The sequence below is a fragment of the Myotis myotis genome, unplaced genomic scaffold (assembly GCF_014108235.1).
Source record: "Myotis myotis isolate mMyoMyo1 unplaced genomic scaffold, mMyoMyo1.p scaffold_m19_p_4, whole genome shotgun sequence".
NCBI lineage: Eukaryota > Metazoa > Chordata > Mammalia > Chiroptera > Vespertilionidae > Myotis > Myotis myotis.
In genome coordinates, this window is record NW_023416346.1 from 105,936,901 (window position 1) to 105,957,359 (window position 20,459).

Genomic DNA, 20,459 nt, shown 5'->3' on the forward strand with positions numbered 1-20,459 from the left:
TATACGAAGACCTTTCTACCTGGCTGGGAGAAAACACACTGCCCTCTGAGTTTCTTTATCAACACCTTGTTACGGCTCTCTTTTGAACACACTATTTGGCATTCTTCCTAAACCCTACTTGTCGGTGTATGTCTTATACTTCCTTAGTGCATTCAAAAAATGCTTACCTGCTGGAATGATGGAGGGAAGGAGGCAGCGCTGCTGCTCAAGCCTCCTGGCTGCCCTTGGAGGAGACATCAGAGAAATGCAGATTGTGTTTGTCCCAGGTTCCTACCACCACCACGAGGTATCTGCCTTCTGTTCACCATGAGTCCCGCTCGTTCCTGGCTGGAGCTGGAGTCTACAGTCTGCGCAGCCGCAGATGTGACGTTCTGAACCACGTAGCGTAGCCTACGTCCCGGATGCCCACACTATGCCCCTGCTAGGCAGGCGTTGCCCACATGGGACCACAAGCCCTACTGAACAAGTAGATAATGGGGTGCAACAGGCCCCTGTGGGCCTGTAGGTGAGGATCCAGAACTACAAGCATCTGAGCCTATGCCTGGACCTGTCACCTTCCCTGCACTCAGACAGCTCCTACCCACCTGATGCTGGCCTATCTGATGATGATGGGCATCCGGTTGACAGCCTGCCCTTGGATCTGCCACCCCTCACTGCGCCCCAGGCACACAATGCCCGTGACTAGCGGCTGCAGGATGCCTTCCATATCTGCCTCTGAAGAGCCGGGGGTAGAGGTTGGGGTACGGGGAGGGATATGCAAAAGGCTCAGAAACTCACCCCTTTAGCACTATGGTGCTGTTTTGCCCCATATTCCCTCACTTCATGGGAGGACACAGCCAGGGCGCCTCAGAGGCAAAACAGCCACAATCTCTCTCTTTTGTCTTGGGTTAGCTGGCACTGGGGCAGGCAATTGGGCTACAGCTTCTGCCCAGGCATTGGACCTCCACTTCTGCCAGGTGTATACCCCAGCTTGGCCAGCCTTCAGTCTGACAGTGTGACCCAAAGAATCTTGACTCCCCCTAGCATCTCTGGGATTGGGATGAGTACCTGGCTCCCACCTCCTTTTCACCTTTTGTTGCTATTGGCAGCTGCTGGCATGCTGGCATCTCACACTTGTTCCTGGGTTCCACTGTCTAAACAAGGGCTGTGGGGCCTATTCCTGCATCCTGGGAGTGCCAGGATACTTAGGGGCTGGCCTCTAGGGCAGTAGAGAAATAAATACTCTCTCAGAAAAACAATTTTTTAGAAGCTGTAACTATTTCTTGCACTTCTTTACATTTCCTATAGTGTCAGATGTGTTTCTGTGCAGATGAGAAGCACTTAAATAATTATGGATAGTGTATGTCAATACAAAAGTATTCATTACTATACCACAGAAGAGATACACTTTATAAACATTGGTGCAAAAAAATTTTTTTTGAATATGTGAAAGCATAGAAGAATTATCTTACCTGAATACATCCTGCATCAATATTGTCCCTTTCAGGTTTAACTCTAAAATTTGCGGTTTTTCTAAAGTGGTACATCACAGGAAGTGTTTTGGATCGATTTTTCATAATAAATGAAATCGTTGAATATTCACCAAAGGAACAAGTTGGGAAAGTAAGAAAGCTTCCTGAATTAAATTGCATTATAACAGGAAGTCCTGAACCTGTTAGTGCTAATTCCAGTTTCTGAAATTGATCATCTGTAAAAACAATAGTTGCTTTTTAACATAAACGTGTTTTGGGAATCCAAAATATACAGTATTTGCTCAGTCCAAAAAAGTGTTATCTGAAAGATCTGATGCTCATTCAATTTTTCCTTCAACAAAAACAGTGAGTGCCTTCTCTGCACCAAGTACTTGTTAGGAGGAAAAAAGAAGGCCTTTCTTTTTCTTTGCTGTGGCCTTCCACAATTTATGAGAAGCACCTGGTAATTAAACCCCAAGATTGTCAGCTCCTCTGATTCAAACAACCCCTCTGTTCAACTGCAAGACAAAGATAAGCTTCTTTCAAGGCTACATTCTTGCATACCCCTCCTCCTCCCTGGAAAATGGGGGCTAGAAAGTTTCTAGTTAGTAAAAGGGCTCTACTCCCTCATATTGAAACCCAAGCTGCCCCCCTTTTTGAATTCTTTGTAACTTTTGCTCTAAGAATGTTTTACAGACTCTGGGAAAACTCTGGGAAAATACTGATAAGACACCTCCCCAGGACACCTGCCCCGCCCCACTCCTGAAGAACTAACAAAGACAACCTCCCTGATGTCTGCTCAATTTCAGCCCAAAAATCCTCCCTTCCTTGTCACCTAGCAACAGCAGCCATTAAAGAAGCAGGCCATTGTTTATTTCCTCACCTTTGTATTGATTAGCAATGCAGTGAGTGGCCCTTTCCTTTCAGGGAAAATAAAGTGATCTCTCTCTCCTCTCTCTCTCTCTCTCTCTCTTTCTCTCTCTCTCTCTCTCTCTCTCTCTCCCCCCCCCCCCCCGCCCCCTTCTCTCAGTTGTGAATTCTTTTACAGCCCCACAGGCCCAAAAAACCCTAACATTACTCTTCTAGGCCTTGGGGATAACAGCAGTGAATAAAATAGACAATGTTCAAGCTCTCAGGGACTTTGCATTCTAGTGAGGTGACACTGACAATAAAATAAGTAAATATAAACCATTTCAGAGGCGATTAAGCATTATGTAGAAAGGTAACTTAGGGTGAAGGGGATCAGAATTTGTCACCCCCAACTATGCCTTTTTGGCATAAGGGAAATTTTAGAAACAGCAGACACAGGAAAAACTCTGAAAACCTAGAAGTTACCCTTTTGTAAGAGACTTTACATTTATCAGGGAAATATCCATTTGTAAGGGTGTCTTCCTCTCTGCACCAGCAAGGAACTCTTATCAATGGAGAAGGCACAGACCTAAAACTGCAAAATAACCTTATCCTCTTTTACTATTGTCTGCCTGAAAATCTCCCATAATTGGCTCCTCACCCCCAGTATCTTTTGTCTTTAGCTGGAGGTGGTATTTAAGGTGGTGCCCTGGGCTATTTCAAAGAGTTACTCAGTTTTCCTGGGTATCTCCCAACTATGCTGGAAATATACATTATTAAACTTAGGTAGGTTCTTCTCCTGTTATCTATCTTTTATTATAGTGGGTCTCAATCAAGAATTTAGAAGAGTAGAAGAAAAATTCTTTTTCCTCTCCTACAAGGGTAAGACAGAGCACATGATCTTGGGGCTGCTCTTTTATATGGGGGAATCCAAAAAGGCATCTCTGATAGGGAGACATTTGAGCAAATGTATAAAGAGACTGGAAAAAAATCATGTGAATCTCGTAAAAGTGCTTTCCAGATAGAACATCAAGGACAAAACTCTAAGGTAGGAATTTGCTTGGCATGTTCCAAAAATCCTAAGGAGCCAAATATGTCTGGTGAGCAATGGTCAGATTTAAGATATATTTATTTATTTATTTATTTATTTATTTATTTATTTATTTATTTAGAGAGATTTGTTGTTCCACCCATTTATTCACTCATTGGTTGCTTCTTGTATGTGCCCTGACCAATGATCAAACCCACAACCTTGGGATATCAGGATGATGCTCTAACCAACTGAGCTACCTGGCCAGGGCTAAGATCTATATTTGATGGGAGTTAACAACATTTGCTGATGGATTGGATGTAGACTATGAAATTAGACATATGATCAATGATGATGCTAAGGAGTTTGGGCTGAGCAACTGAAATGACGGAATTGCCACTTCTTGAGACAGGAAAGAATGCAGGGGGCGGGGGGGCGGGGGGGGGGAGACAGGTTATGCAGAAGCCAGGAGTTAAGTCTGGGCTTGTTCAGTCTGAGATGCCTAGTAGATATCCAAGTGAAAATGTCTACTAGGTCACTTAATGTATTTATAAGTTTAGAGTAAAGATGAAGGAGGAAGTATTGAAGATTTGAGGTGAAAAGAGGTGTGTGATAACAATCTCAATTGTGAGAATGTAAATGGAGGAATGCAGCAGAAATGGCAAACAGCTTAAAGGACCTACTTGGGGCTAGTGATTGTAGATTAAAAAGTGAAACATCACAAAACAGTCCTTGCTGTTCTATCTGGTTTTGTTTTTCTCCATCACAAGTAGCTTCCCAGGTGCACACACAAAGCAGGCTGAGATTAAAGATTTTCCACTCAGTCAATATGGGAGATGGGCCAAGATATTTAAGTGTACATGGGAAAAGATGACTAAAATAATGGACAATGGAATATAAGCTGTGTAATAACAGAAACGTGAACTTTTGGAGATACTAAAAAGAAGGTAGGAACTATGAATTGGATGTTCTAATTGGGTGAAAGAGCAGTTTTGCAGAGAAAGAATCCCAAAAGAGCATTTGTATTTCTGCACTGATGCTCTTACTAGCCAATCCTAGACTTTAAATTACCTTTAAGGCAAACCTAGCATCTCCATCTCTAGCCATTCCAAACTAGATAAATTTGTAATCCTGGAACAAATACTATAACAATGATCAGCAGGCAGAGCTCAATATCATAAACCATTATATAAATAATGTTAGGTCGGAGAGAGCCCAGGATCAGATACATGCAGACATGTGATGAGACAATGGACTTCCCCTGGAATTTCTCACAGATCAGCATGCCAGACACAGATACAGGCTTCTTCTCCCTGAATCCACAACGACCCCCACACAGATACTGACTCATTCCTGAAAACCTGGCTGACCCCTGCAGCTGAAACTTCCTCAACTGAATACCTCAGCTCATGTCCCCGCCCCTCACCCAACTGCAGTATAAAAAAAGCGCCCCCCTCCCTGTTGGTGTGAATCCACTTGCCCTGTCCTTGGGGTACATGGGTCTCCCGGGGACGCAGAAATAAACCTTTTCCTTTCCTTTCTTTTCTGATTCACTGGACTCTCTATTTCTTGCGCCGCCTCCTGAGCCACCTAACCTAACAAATAATAACAGAGCAATTTGTGCCCTAAGAACACAATTCAACCCTGCTCAACAAAATTTATCACTGTACTGACATTCAAGTCTTTTACACTCTTGACTTGCCATGGTTCATCTTTCTGGATTTGATCCCTCACCTGCCTATATCTTTATTGTCTCGTTGATCTGTCTTATTAAGCTGACCTCCAAGTCTTGTTCCATTTTTGCTCACTGCAGCCCATCCAGTATTACCTGAGAATGTAAAAAGTGCAATGCATCTCAACATGTGGCCTGTAAAGCATATGCACTTATCAATATCCTATAACAGGATATTGAACCCTATTTACCAGAGCTCTAGGTGGTGTTCTTTGACTGTTACTGTATATAGATTCTGGAGCTGAGGATATGGTAAAGATGGAATGGGTCATTTGTTCCCATATCAATCTCTAGAAGACAAACTAAGATTATATAGGAAAAGAAGACAAGTTGTTTATTATTTTTGTTTTCAACTAAACTATAGATCAGCAATTTGCAACCTTTTTCATCTCATGACACAGATAAACTAATGACAAAAAATCTGAAGCACACCAAGAAATATAATTTTGCTGATCTGACAAAAAAAATAGGTATAATTTTGATTCATTCTCACTGGACAGCTATTGTTGTGTTGGCTGTTGTCATTTTTTTTATTTTACAATCTAAGGGAAAAATGGTCAGTGCCCCTGACTACATAGTCAGGTATTGCATGTTTTAAAAATCTGTGGCACACCAGTTGAAAATTACTGCTCTAGAACATCCTGTTTATCTAATGTTATTTAAAAACAATAATTTTCCCTAAATTATAGTTGGAAGATTACTATGCAAATGATTCTGAGGTTGATTTTTTTCCTTACATGCCTCAGAAGACACTTTAAGATATCTTGATTATTTGCATTTTTGTTCTATTCAATAGTTATATACTTTTATTATATTGCTTCTAAACATATTGATGTCCAAACTTTTAAACAATTTAAACTACTATAAATTTATGATTAGATTCATTTCACACTTACTTTTGATGGTTTTAGAGTTATCATCTCTCAAAAACCCATCCTTACTTCCTACAGAGTCAAATCTCAAAAAAACAGCATAGTCTTGCCTGTGTGAAGGGTCATAATCCTTTTTTCCTTCAGTAATTACCCTGTAAAAAATTACAATCAGTTATTTTTAAAGCAAAGACAGTGCACTTTGTTACCTCTCACAAGGGAATATCAACTGAATCCTTAAATCTATGCAAAGAGATGAAAGTTCAGGAATAAAAATGTGATTGTGAACCAGTTTTCAATATTACTGGGCAGACAGAGACTTGCCAAAAGAAGGCCGCAAAATGTAAATATCCCCCCAAAAATGAGTTCATGGCAACATTTGCAAGAGCAATTTACAAACACTGTCAGCTCCAATGCCACTTTCTATATAAAGGTTTTTCTTTCTATGCACACTTCATTGCTGGCTAAGGTCTGTTCATTTCTCTAAAATAGTCCTTCTTGCCCAGCTGTGATGGCTCAGTGGATTAAGCATCATCCCATGGACTAAGAGGTCCCTGGTTCAATTTCCAGTCAGGTTGCAGGCTTGATCCCCAGTATGGGGTGCAGGAGGCAGCCAATCAATGATTCTCTCTCATCATTGATGTTTCTATCTCTCTCTCTCTTCCACTCTGAAATCAATAAAAACATATTTTAAAATAGTCCTTCTTAACCCAGGATGTAATTGCAAACCTCTGTTACATAAGTGTTCCTCCCATAGACAAAGAACATATTGCTAGCCACACCCTCATTACAGAACAGGTAACTTAGAGAACAAGATTTGGAGAAAAGGCAAAGAAAGATGTGAGGAAGAAAAGTAGGACCAAAGACATAGATGGGTTACATCACAGGCCTACACACTGGCAATCTTTACTTCTTAACTAGAAGTCAGGTTTTTTAGCAGTGGATACTCAAATACATACACAAAAGGCTGATATTAAATATTACCTAAGAATGCAAATAGAATGTTGAGAACATATGTAACTAAGACTTCAATTCATACACATATCTATAAGTTTATGCTAGACTCTCAATTACCATGCTGCTATGAAAAGACATTCTTACTTAGAATTTTAAAGATTTTGTATTACTTTTACAGATTCATCAAAGAAATTCCTGTCTGAAGGTATGGTAAATAAGGCAAGTATAGACTGTACAAATAGAACATTTACTTGATGGATTCCTCTCCTTAACCCAACTCAGTTTCAGCAAACAATTGGTATCATCAAGGGACACTATAGACATAAAAAGGACATTACCCATTTCCTGCCTTCTCACAAACAAGGGCAAACATATGTACAATTAAATGGGTTATCACCACACACTATACAACCTCTCAAGTGTAGCTTAAATTGCTACTACATATTTAAAATAGCATTTCCAAATATTTTCAAACTAAATAACCAAACCAACGACTCAGAATTATGAAAAATATCCATTGGCAAGAGTCCTCAAAGTCTGTATGGATTTCAGCTACCAACTCTGGTTGATTCCAGCAATTGCTATAGGCTTAATATTAATTCATGAAACTCAGTCAGCAAGCATTTTGCCCTGGCAGGAGCACTGCATCCTCTTTGGAGGCATCTAGAACATACTACATGCCACTGGCCATCATCTAACTTCTGCAGTGACAATAAGGCCTTGGTTGCACAGATTTGTTTGGAGCCACAACCCAAAACTTTCACTTCCACCACCTCATTTCCACAAGGTCTGGAGAAATTTTTAATTTAACATGAAGTAGTTAGATCATATTTTTAAATATTGGAGATAATATTAAGCATGTTAGGAATAGTTAGAACCATAACAAGAGAAATCTGACTTTTGCCTCTTGGCAAGTTTTAATGTTAAAGTCAATCTGATGAATGAATGGTTAATGCACTTTCCATTAATAAGCAACATCACAATGGAATTGATTTTTGCTTACTTTGGGCTGAAACAAAGTGTAATTTTAGTTTTTTGATAAGGTGGTAATCTCCCTTCATTAGGAACACAGGAGATAAAGGTGGTAATATCCAAATTCTTTATTTGTCTTATGAAGGCGAGATTATTTATAGCAACATCTGTTCTTTGTTGCATATTTGTACCCTGTAATATAAATCAGAAATAAAAGAGTATTAAGGAAAACATTAACAAAATATTTTTAGAGGTCATAAAATAATTATAGAAATTCCAGCATCTAAAAAGTAGAGAATATGTGTGCCTTTAAAGTAACATACATAAATTTGATGAAGGTACATCATAAAATTTAAATAACTTAAAAAAACTGATGAGAGCAGAAACCCCACAATTAGTCACTTATTTATAAGAAACACTTGTCTGATTTACTTCAGATATATCACTATCAGTGTTAGTTTAATTTACTGAATTTTTTCAGGTTACTTTTGAAGATACATGAAATAAAATTTTATTTATCTGCATGTTAAAACATATTTAGAATAATTAAACAATTAAACAGCTTGTTGGGAAGATGGATTTGAGAATTAGTTTTCCCATATTCTCAAGCTAGGCCTTCTTGATCAATGAAGCTTTCCTTGCTCTTAAAAACAAAACAAAAAAGCAACTTGTTGGCTATCAGTTCAAAACAATTTGTGCTCTCGGCCACTTGGCTTGCCATTGTGTTGGTGAGTGTGGTGGATGGGGAGCTCAAGCTAGCTTGAAATGAAGGACTCTTTGCTTTTGCATGGGACTCGCTGGCTCCCTGGTGGGCCCTTGGGAATCTTGAAATCTGGGCACAACAGTTAGCACACATTACCAGTCTGTTTCCTGCACATAGAATTTTGAGAGTCTGACAGGTTTTTTTTTCACTTCCTATACTCTTTGTCCCTTTTTATCAAACTGGCAATGTTTCTGTTGGTATAAAAATGTCAGGAATGTGAGTCTTCCATGTATGTCCTGGAAATTTATTCAGTGAGAAATAAAGTTTGTCTCAGATAAAAAAAAAAAAATTTGTTTCAAAACATGATACCTGATGCACTATTTACTTACCAATTCTTCTCCAACTGAATCATTTTGTATTATTGCCACCCAATTTATAAGTTCTGGGCTATTATTGAATAGAACTGCATGTTCAATCTTCGATGTTCCAAAGAAAGTACAACCAAAGTGTATGCATTCCAGCTTTTGATTACCATTCGTGTTTAACAATTCAAGAATCTGCTCAACCACACGAACTCTGATATATAAGAGTACATCTGGACGACCTTGCAAACTCACTCTATAAGATAATGAATTATACATATATTTTTAATTAGAATTCTATATACTCTTTCTCCTAAATACTGATATAAACATAACTTTTATAAAATCACATTATAATTAAAATTCAAAGGCCCAAGAGCAGTTACTTTCACATACATGTGACTGTCATGTCCTCTGTCTGTCTGAATCTATACAGCAGAATGGCATATATACAACCTAATTCACACATTGTATGCGGGAAACATATTTATACGTTCTATCAGTGTAGTAGAGCACGGGACACGTATTAATACATTTTTTATAGACTAGCGGTAGAATGCAGGTAAGGTATAAATACATAAACTAAAGTTATCGTAATTTTACTGAACGTTGCCATTTGCACAAAAAATTAGCAAAAATGGCCCGCGCCACCTGTTAGCGCGCGATAAAAACTACCCGCAACCAATGTGTTCACTGTCTCCAGGAAACAACAAAGTTGGGAAACAATCACAGGAACTAATCCCAAAGAGAACTTATCGGTATGTTCATATCACCAATTATTTTGTAAATACTAGAGTTAGATGGAAAAAATTATACCTCTAGTTCTAGAATTCTAAGATTCTTTTCTAACTCATCCTACTCAACAAGGTACAAATTGGGAGTATGGGGTCACCCCCATCCTTATACAGTAGGTCCTCAGGTTATGTCGGAGATCCATTCCTACAGCGCGATGTAATGCGATTGCCACTGTAAGTTGAACCCACCTACATAAGCACCTACGCCACTCACATGGAGCACATACACAGCAGTAATGAAGTGAAACTGTAAAAACAATTTAAAAGAAAGATAACAATTCCTGACCTTTACTTGTGGTAAATAAATAATAAAAAACATAAAGCACATATATACATACGTCAAAATGACCGAACTTTTTTTTTTATAATTAAATGGGAGATGGTGACGTAACCACGAAATGACATACGTCGAGTCCAACGTAACCCGAGGATTGTCTGTAACTCAATTCCCTACAAAGTAAATTATTTCAGCAAAATCCCCCTCTTTGCTGAAATGCACACACATACCCCCCATAAAACTTCACTTGCCAGACTAATTTGAATTCCCTTTGGAAACTGGCCCCCACACCAAATGTAGCTTTCTCTAGCCCAAATGCAATGCTTTTGAATCTTGCCCCATCAAATACCACAAACAACTGATCTCTCCACAAACTAGGTCCTTAGCTTACACTCTGTCTCTGTCACACTGGACATGGTCGATATCACCTCTTGACACATCTCTCCTCCCCCTTAGCTTCCTTGACACCATACTTTCCTGGTTTTCCTCTCACTTATTCAGACTCTACCTTTCTCATTCTTCTAAGATTCAGATATTTTGTAAATTCCATGACTAATGGTATTTCTCTCCTACTCTTTCATATGCTACGCTCCTCAAATTATTTTCAACACTTCATGCTTCCTTGACAACTTATCCACTGACAACTCTCAAACCAATATACCTAGAAAAAAAATTTTTCTGGGACTCAAGATAAATAAATCTAATTGGCTCTACAGTATTCTACAAAACAAATCAATTCCAAAATTTCAAAACTGAACTCAGATCTATTCCCACAGATATGCCCCTTCTCTAACCTTCTCTTTCTATAACCACTCACTGAATCTAGTCAAATCTATCTCTATAACATACCTCTAATATGCAGAATTCTCTGCATACTCCCAATCTGTACCTTCCTTTGAATTAGCCAATCTCAAAAGACTGTGCATCTGAGCTCCAATCAAGAGCAAGGGACAGGTCATGTGTATCAGGGATTATAAATCCCGAGCAGACCGCCAACTCCTATCATCAACACCTACCTCCACTACACACACACACACACACACACACACACACAGCCCAAATCACACCACTGCTCTATGTCTGACTAATTCCTACTCACCAATGAGTGTTTTGTTCAACTATTACCTCCGTAGTGGAGCCCTTACTTGATCCACTCCCTCACTCCCACAAAATCCAAACTAGTACCTCCTGTTATATATACCCAAATACCATCCTCTGGTTCTTCCCATTTTTGAATCCCTTGTTTAGTTTTAGAAATAAGGCAAGCCTCCCAAGTCAGGGGTCCTGGTAGAACACAAAACATATTGGGGAGCCAGGCAGCAAGGCAAACATCTTTACATCTACGTAGAAGGGTGCGTACACATGGTCTGGAAGCATGCGCACACCAAGTAGGTGGTCTGCTCGGGATTTATAATCCCTGACACACATGACCTGTCCCTTGCTCTTGATTGGAGCTCAGGTGCACAGTCTTTTGCGATTGGCTAATTCAAAGGAAGGGATTGGCCTTTGCTGTTTCAAGATGGCAGCCCCCAGGAGAACTGCAAGCCATGCAGCCAACATGGCGGCTGCCAAGTCACGTAGTCCAAAATGGAGGCTGTCTAAACCAGGGGTGGGCAAACTTTTTTACTCGAGGGCCACAATGGGTTCTTAAACTGGACCGGAGGGCCGGAACAAAAGCATGGATGGAGTGTTTGTGTGAACTAATATAAATTCAAAGTAAACATCATTACATAAAAGGGTACGGTCTTTTTTTTCAATAGTTTTATTCATTTCAAACAGGCCGGATCCGGCCCGCGGGCCGTAGTTTGCCCACGGCTGGCCTAAACTGTTCTTTGACAGAAAAGATGATTTGTTTACTCTCACATTTAGCAAATATTATAGACTCAATTTATTACTGCTGACTGAAAAACCAATGAGGCTAACCCACAATCAAAGACAATAGGCATATCTGAAAAGAGAAAAACAGGAAAGTATTAAGTACTATATTAGAATTAAGCACCATAGTACACACTCACATTGCCACTTCATTTACAAGGCTGGGCTGGTCTGCACAGAAATCCACTTTAATAATCTTTGAGGACTTGGGCTCCACAATACCATCACTTGGAGAAACTACAATGGGTAATTGGCCCTGGTATTTTGTTGTAAACATACCTAAGGAGAATAAGAGCAGGTGGTTCACATCTGGAGCCTTACAATATTACATTCATACCTTGGTAGAGGATAGACAAATATTAGAGTATATGGTCTACTGAAGACCAAGAACTACAGCTTTGGCTATAAGTCCAGATTCTAGGGTCACCAAAGATGTGAGCCTAGTGTTAAGACTTAACCTTCATCAATAGCTAAAATATATTGCCTGCTTACTGCATTCAGATACTCATGCTAAGAGCTTTGCATATTGTATTCTATTTAATGCTCATAATGATTCCTTGATATAGGTTGTCATTACCTCCATAAATAATGAAATAGAAGCTGAGAAAGGTTGAGTGACTTGTCCAAAGACATACAACTATTGTGGTAGATTAGATGGTTAACTCCAATTCTCCACCCTTCTCTGCATCCTTACCATTACCCTACCATGGACAAAGTATGTTTCCCTACCCCTTGACTTTGAACTTGATCATGTGATTTACTTTGGCCAACAGCATTTGGCTAGTCGTGACAATATGCCAGCTCTAACCCCAGATGTTCTCCTGCAGTTCTACAATGAGAAATGTTTCTCAAGTAGCTGCTGTCCCTTTGGCATGTGCCCTAGAATGAGCAAATATGGAGCACAGCCACCCAACTCACTCACAGACCTTAGTAACAGAACAGCCCCAGCTGCCTCAGCCTGAAGCAGCCACCCACCTGAGCACAGTCAAGTTCCAGCCAATCATCATACAAATGAAAAATATAAAAATAATTGCCTTTTTTTTCATATACAGAGTTGTGGGGTGGTTTGTAACATAGCAATATTTGATTACTATAGCTAATAACTAAATAATTGAGCTGGGACTTTCACCTGGATGTTTCTGACCATAGGACTCAAACTTATAGCCACTGCCACTTCTCTATAGATGAATTAATGCAATTAACACAGGAAAAGGGCAAAAGGAATGGGTTTCTAGAATCAACCAGCATATGAGAAGGAGGCTACAAAAATTTCTTCTATAAGTAGAAATGGTTCATCATTTATGGTTATATTTGGCACCTATATTAGAGCACACAATACTTGAGATCAGATACTATCTTTCTCATTTCTATGGTCCTAGTACCCACATAGTGCCTAGTACAAAGCTGTGTTCAAAATATGTCCAACAAATAGAAGCAGTCACAAGTTTCTTAAATATCATTATACAATATTAAAACAAATACCATTATACAATATTAAAACATACTGCCAACATAAACAACTTTGCAAATTTCTAATTCACCCGTTTTAAATCATAATTGATGACATTTTCCAAAAGTATTCATTTAACTTAGGAGAATAAAATATTAGCATAATAAAAGTACTGAAAACATAAAAAGACAATAAAATGTTTTTAAGTACAGAAATAAACTGACGGAAAAGGCAAATTCACAGTATGAAAATTTGTTAATCCAATTATTTTAGGGAAGTGCTAATGGCATAATATTTCAGGTTTATTTTCTGTCATAAGATAAAACAAATATCTGTAAATTATATTCATTTCAAACAAATTACCATTATTGACTCAGTTCTCTAGAAAAAGAAAACTGCATGAGTTCAGTTAAGGCTGAGTCAGTGTAATAGTTCCTATATTGTAACCACTTTGATGTAATTTGACAAGAGTTCAAGTAATATTTCAAACGCTTATTCAGGAACAACCCTAAAATCAAAGGAACATTGTTCAGTCTTCTAATTATATTAAAAAAGTGGGTACATAAACATTACTGTATCATATATAACTTTAATACCATTAATAATCATGAAATATTTGACTGTTGTATTTTTTAATTGCTAACAACAGGAGCAAGGACATCATCCTAAGAGAAGAGTATCACTGAAGGAAGGAAGTTACAGATTAAATTTTGTCATCAAATTTTAATTTATTTTCAGATATGACACTGGCTAATGTGTGGCAAATGAGAAGGAGATAAGAGGAGAATTCAGGCCGAAACCGGTTTGGCTCAGTGGATAGAGCGTCGGCTTTCGGACTGAAAGGTCCCAGGTTCGATTCCGGTCAAGGGCATGTACCTGGGTTGCGGGCACATCCCCAGTAGGAGATGTGCAGGAGGCAGCTGATCGATGTCTCTCTCATCGATGTTTCTAGCTCTCTATCTCTCTCCCTTCCTCTCTGTGAAAAATCAATAAAATATATATTTTTTAAAAAAGAGGAGAATTCAGAGAAATAACGTAGATTGGTGTAATTACCAGGCAAGAGAAAATGATGGCCTGTTGTAGAGAAGTGGCAATGGGACAGAGAAAAGTAGAATTACCGACATAATCAGGAAGTGAATAGATAGGATTTAATAAATGACAAAGGGGACAAGAGGTGAAAAAAAGGGGAGATCTCAAGGATGTTACCAAGTTTCTGACTTTCCTAAATACATGGTGGTGACTATGAAAAAGAGAAAAGGACCAGTTTTGGGGAGAAGCAGAGAAGTTTAGTTTTAGACATCTCAAGTTTGAGAAACCTAGAGGAAATACAAAGAATTATATAGACTTCAGTGAAGTAATAGGAATGGAAGTGATTTCCTAGGAAAAGTGTGTTGACTGTGGAGACATGAAGAAGATCCATGTCAAGTCCTAGGAAACACTCACATTTCATGTCCAAAAAAAATGGACATCAGTCCACAAAAGAGAATTGGAGAGGAGGGAGGCAGTAGAAAAAGAATAATTCTAAGATCAAGTGAATATTTATTGAAGACTTAATATAGGCCAGAGAGTGTGCTAAGCATTTTATTAATCACCACCACAGCTGTAAAGGGCAAGCACTATGTGTTTCTCTAATGTTTAAGTGAGGCTGTGGATTTAAGGAATTGTAAATTCCTTGCCTAGGGCCTCCAAACCAGTAAATGTTGCAACCAAGATTTGGACCCTGGAAGACCTCACTCCAGGAACTGAGCTACTATGAGCCATTATTTTATACAGGAGAGTGAGGGGTTCTATAATAAAAAAAAAAAAAAAATTGGCCAACTGTGTCACATGTTGCTAATAAGCCAGTAAAATAAACACATGGACTTATCCACTGATGAGACCTAGGAGAGAACATGGGATGTGAGAATACCCACAGCTGTGGCTGAGATGAAGTATCCTTTGTACAAACTTGTATGCTTTTCTTAATCAGAGTTGCCCTACCTTCTCTGGAAAAGCAGCTTAGGCACTGGGTGGTGAAATATATAGTATTACCCTGCCTTTACTCTTCCAAAATATAGCTTAACAGCAGTTTTATAGGATACTACTTAAAATCAAGAGTTACATACCCAAGGCCATTGTTCTTTGCTATATATGCATTTTTCCCCTTAAGTGTCATTGGGTCTAGACATACCAAAGAGTACCAGTCTCCACCTATCTCCAAATGACTAAGTTTTGGAGACTTTCAGAATGCTCATATGTGATGAAATGGGTTACTTTTGAAAGCACCCTTCATTGAAAGCTTAATGGTTGTATAATGAGAGATCACTGAAGCAAATCAATTAAACAAATATTTACTGAATGGGTGTTATATATCCAGCATCATATTTTGCATGAAAAGTATATTGGGATTACATAGCATCAGATTCCAAGAAAAGAAAAATATGCATTGAGAATAAGTATTGATATTTCTCCGGGTATTTAGACAGGCTCTCAAGGACCACACATGCATTGGGTCCAATTTAGCAAATTTCCTGGTTTACAGATGATGCCAGCATTTCCAGGTAGTGAAGCAGAGAGACGTTGATGATCAGTGAAAGGAGGAGAGTGGGCATTAAGAGCAAGAGACAGGTCATATATTTTGTGCCAAATGACCCAAATAAACCTAAAGGATGATGAGTTCTAAGGTAGCTGTTTAAACTCAGAAATGATGTGTAAAGATCTCACTATGGACTACATCATAAAACTGTAGTAGAAAAAGCCTACTCAAATACCCAGGAATACTGAGGGGAAGAGGTAAATGATTACAATTCAAGGCAAGCTAAAATAACAATGTTTTTTTCAATCTTCAAAGATAATTGAGAAACTATAAAATCTTAAGAGAGAACATGGAGTTCACCAGCTCACAAAGTACTAATAGCAGAGACATCTTAGAAATTGAACCGTGTCTTTTAAAAATGAAAAGTAAATGCTACTTTGCACAGTCAGGAGTGAACTTAGGAAACATTCTTATAAAGGGTGAGAAAACAAAATGTTCAAACACCATTTGGCTAAATCCATGGAGAGATACTTCATAATGGGCTATAAAAATAAAACATCATGAAGTTGTTACATACATAAACGTTGGGGTGTACAGAACCAAAGATAATAACCAAAGTGACACTACCAAATAGAACAAACGAAGCTATACAAATCATGAACCTGCTGAGTGTAGATTTTTATGTCCTCTTAAGTATACATATAAATTTGTAAACATTTGATCTTTGACTCTAAAATTATAAAATATTTGTCACATAAAATCTTTTTAAATTTATTAAAATCATCTTTGGTTGCTGAATCTATTTTCTGCATAAATGTTTTTCTTCATGAAAATACACTGTTACTCTCATGAATATTTATATATTGTGCTTGTAGGTAATAAGGACTTTATGACACTTTACAGGCACTTGCTGTGAATATAAAACATACTATAAATTTTGGTAATGGTGAAAAAAATAATATTCAACTCCAAATATGAGGGACAAAGTCAACACTAAGAAAATGTGTTTCATTGATAACATTTTGTTTGAAAGTAATAGTAATTCACATTTCACAGTTCTCAATTATAATTTACCAAATGTAGCATTCACTACAAATTTTATGCACACATAAAATATTAATACAATACTAAAAGCTGATGTGGATTACTTTTCCTGAAATGTATGGACCCAGGTCTGAGGCTTAATTTTATTTATTTTATTAATAAACTAGAGGCCTGTTGCACGAAAAGATTCGTGCAATAGGCCTTCCCTTCCCCTGGCTGCCAGCACCAGTTTTCCTCCGGCACCTGGGACCCAGGCCTTCGCTCTAGCCAGAGCCGCCTTCAAGCCTTCACTGCTCTGGCCGGAGCCGCCTTCAAGCCTTTGCTGCTCCAGCCAGAGCCACCTTCAAGCCTTTGTTGCTCCGGCCGGGGCCGCCTTCAGTCTTCACTCTGCCGCTTCGCGCCTACATATGCAAATTAACTGCCATCTTTGCATAGCTCACTGATAATTTGCATATCTCACTGATTAGCCAATGGGAGGCGTAGCGAAGGTATGGTCAATTACCATGTTTGTCTATCATTAGATAGGATTATCCTATATAATAAAAGGGTAATATGCAAATTGACCCTAACATCAAAACAATTGGGAATGACTGGTCACTATGACACACACTGACCACCAGGGGGCAGATGCTCAATGCAGGAGCTTCCCCTTAGTGGTCAGTGCGCTCCCACAGCGGGAGCTCTGCTCAGCCACAAGCCAGGCTGGCAGCTGCCAGTACAGCGGTGGTGGGAGCCTCTCCTGCCTCCTCAACAGTGCTAAGGATGTCCGACTGCAGCTTAGGCCTGCTCCCCGCTGGCAAGTGGACATCCCCTGAGGGCTCCCAGGCTGCCAGAGGGATGTCTGACTGCCAGCTTAGGCCCGATCCCCCACGGAGCAAGCCTAAGTCAGCAGGTAGACATCCCCTGAGGGGTCCCAGACTGTGAGAGGGCACAGGCTAGGCTGAGGGACCCCCCACCCCAAGTGCACAAATTTTTGTGTACCAGGCCTCTAGTTAATTTATATAAAGAGGTAATATGCAAATTAGCCTGGGACACCATAATGGTCACGACTAGTCAGAAGGAGGTTGCTCGAGCAGCAGGCATGGTGGGTGGGGACTTGCAGCGTTGGGGACTTGCGTCACCATCACAATCCATCACCAGAAGGTCTGGGGCCGGGCAGAGGCCTCCGCAGGGCTCCGATGGATCAGTGATGGTGAACAGGGAATCAGGGTGGGTGGCGGGAGGACAGGGCTGGCTGTCAGGCCGTTGGGATCACCAGCTCATCCCCAGCTGTTCGGGGGTTCAGGCCTCCGGGAAAGTGACTTCACCTCCATGCGTATACACCCAGCTGGCCACTGATGGAATGCACTGCCCACTCAGGCCACTCATGCCAGGGCAGGTAGGTTGCAGGCACTCCCCACAGCCTCCATCAGTGCCTTAAGCCCCAGCAGCAGCAGCAGCGGCAGTAGCAGTGGCAGCAGCACCCACGACCTACCCACTCCAGTGTGAGCACCCTGAGTGGGCAGCACATTCCATCAGTGGCTGGCCCGGCGCACACACATGCAGGTGAAGTCACAGGCGCCTGCTTTCCCACAGGCCTGAGCCTCCAAGCAGCTGGGGATGAGCTGGTGATCCCAACAGCCTGACAGCCCAGCAGTGGAGGCGGCGTTGGGCCTGGGGACTGGCGAAGGGCAGAAGATGGCCCTGATTGGGCCAGTTGCTACAATGCCCACTGTAGCCAGCAAACCACCCAATCAGGGGGTGGAGCCTGCGGTCAACCTGGAGGCCCCTCCCCGCTGCTGGCCTGCCCCTGATCAGACTCTCCCATCCCGATCAAGAGCAGGGCGCACAGAGCCCGGACCCTTCCTTCCAGCCCTGAGTCCGTGGGTTGAGAATTCTGATGGCCCTGCCCAGAGAGTAGAGGTGCCTGAGGGGCAGGGACAGGAACCACAGGCCTCCAGGGAGCACCGCAGAGTTGGCAAGGAGAGGAGAGGGCCTGTGAAGGGGGAGGAGGTGAAGCCAGCAGACATCAGCCCAGAGTCCAGCCCTTCCCCTCCAGAGGCAGCAAGACCTAAACCCAGAACCCCAGCCAGAATCAGAAGAGCCCGAGGGAGGCTTCAGGAAGCTCTATGCAAAGCTGTGCATTGAGAACAAGAGACTTCGTGAGGGCCTGACCCAGACCACGCTGGCGCAGCTCAAGGTGGAGCTGGAGCACACTGTGCAGAGGCAGGAGCGCTTTGAAGAAAGGCCGGCCCTCCTAGAGCTGGAGAGATTTGAGTGCAGGGCCCTGGAGCGCAAGGCCGCTGAACTGGAAGAGGAGCTGAAGGGCCTGTCCAACCTCCGAGCTGACAACCAGCGCCTCAAGGATGAGAATGCGGCCCTGACCCACATCATCAGCAAACTGTCCAAGTGACCCCGGAGGACTTGCCCCTGCACCCGCATTTATACAGCTGCTTCTGCCACACGCACCCCTTCCCCTGTGTGAACACGAGTGACAGGGCTGCCGGGGAGTCTCTGAGAAGCCATAGCCTCCCCTCGGGACCTCCAGGCTGGGAGGGGAGGACAGAGCCCCCAGGAGCCAAGGGGGCCATCTGAGACCAGGATAGAGATGGGAGGCTGAGCCAGGTAGGGGGACCAGGGCTACAGGCAGGACCAGGAAGGAACCGAGGACCAGGAAGTGCCAGGACCAGTAGGCCACCCATAGGTCCCCACTCACGTGTGCTGCCACCAGTCACCCCTCCAGCCCCTGAGCAGGGATCTGAGGATGTGCCAAGCATCCCACTAGCCTGGGCCAGGTGGGCCTGTACATAGGGTCCGTGTGCAATAGGGACGGATGTCTTCTATTTTTTGCTGCCCCCTCTCCAACGCTGTCCCAGGCAGGGGGAGAAGGTATTTTTCAGACATAACACAGGCACCACAGATAAAAGTCATGAAGTTGCAAAAAAAAGAGCAGGCCAGCCAGCCAAATGCCCTTCCCTCCCCCGCCCCCGCCAGCCCTGCCCTTAATCAGCCTGCCCCACCACAATAGGCCCACAGCCCCTTCCCACAGCTACCCGCCCCTGAACACACCCCCCCCACCCCATTAGGGGGCAGGGCCAGCCAGCCAATCTCCTGCAGCCCCTCCCCCTGCCCAGCCCCACCCCAGATCAGCCCCCCTCCCCTCCCCCATCAGGGGCAGAGCTGGCCGGCCAACCACCCATGGCTCCTCCCCCAGGCCGCTGGCCCTAATCAGCACCCCCCACCCCATTTGGGGGCATGGCCAGCCAGCCCATTAACCACAGCCCCTCCCCATGGCTGGCCCCACCCCCAGTCAGCCCCCAATACCAATCAGGCTGGTGGGGGGGGCAGTTGGGGGCAATCAGGCCGGCGGGGGGGCAGTTGGGGGTGATCACACCGGCGGGGGGGGGGCAGTTGGGGGCGATCAGGCTGGCAGACAGAGTGGTTGGGGGCGATCAGGCAAGCAGGCAGGTGAGCAGTTAGGAGCCAGCAGTCCCGAATTGCGAGAGGGATGTCCAACTGCCGGTGCGGGGTTGGGCCTAAACTGGCAGTCTGACATCCGCTGATGGGTCCCAGATTGGAGAGGGTGCAAACTGGGCTGAG

The 20,459-nt window shown here is 42.0% G+C and overlaps 1 protein-coding gene across 1 annotated transcript in view; it reads right to left on the minus strand.

Moving 5' to 3' along the window:
* The window catches only part of CFAP47 (cilia and flagella associated protein 47), a 469,227-nt gene that overhangs the window by 426,716 nt on the left and 22,052 nt on the right, over positions 1–20,459 (minus strand). The window contains 5 exon segments of the mRNA XM_036304204.1: positions 1,452–1,687; positions 5,959–6,086; positions 7,892–8,052; positions 8,953–9,181; positions 12,012–12,150. Of these exon segments, the coding sequence (XP_036160097.1) occupies positions 1,452–1,687; positions 5,959–6,086; positions 7,892–8,052; positions 8,953–9,181; positions 12,012–12,150 (893 nt within the window).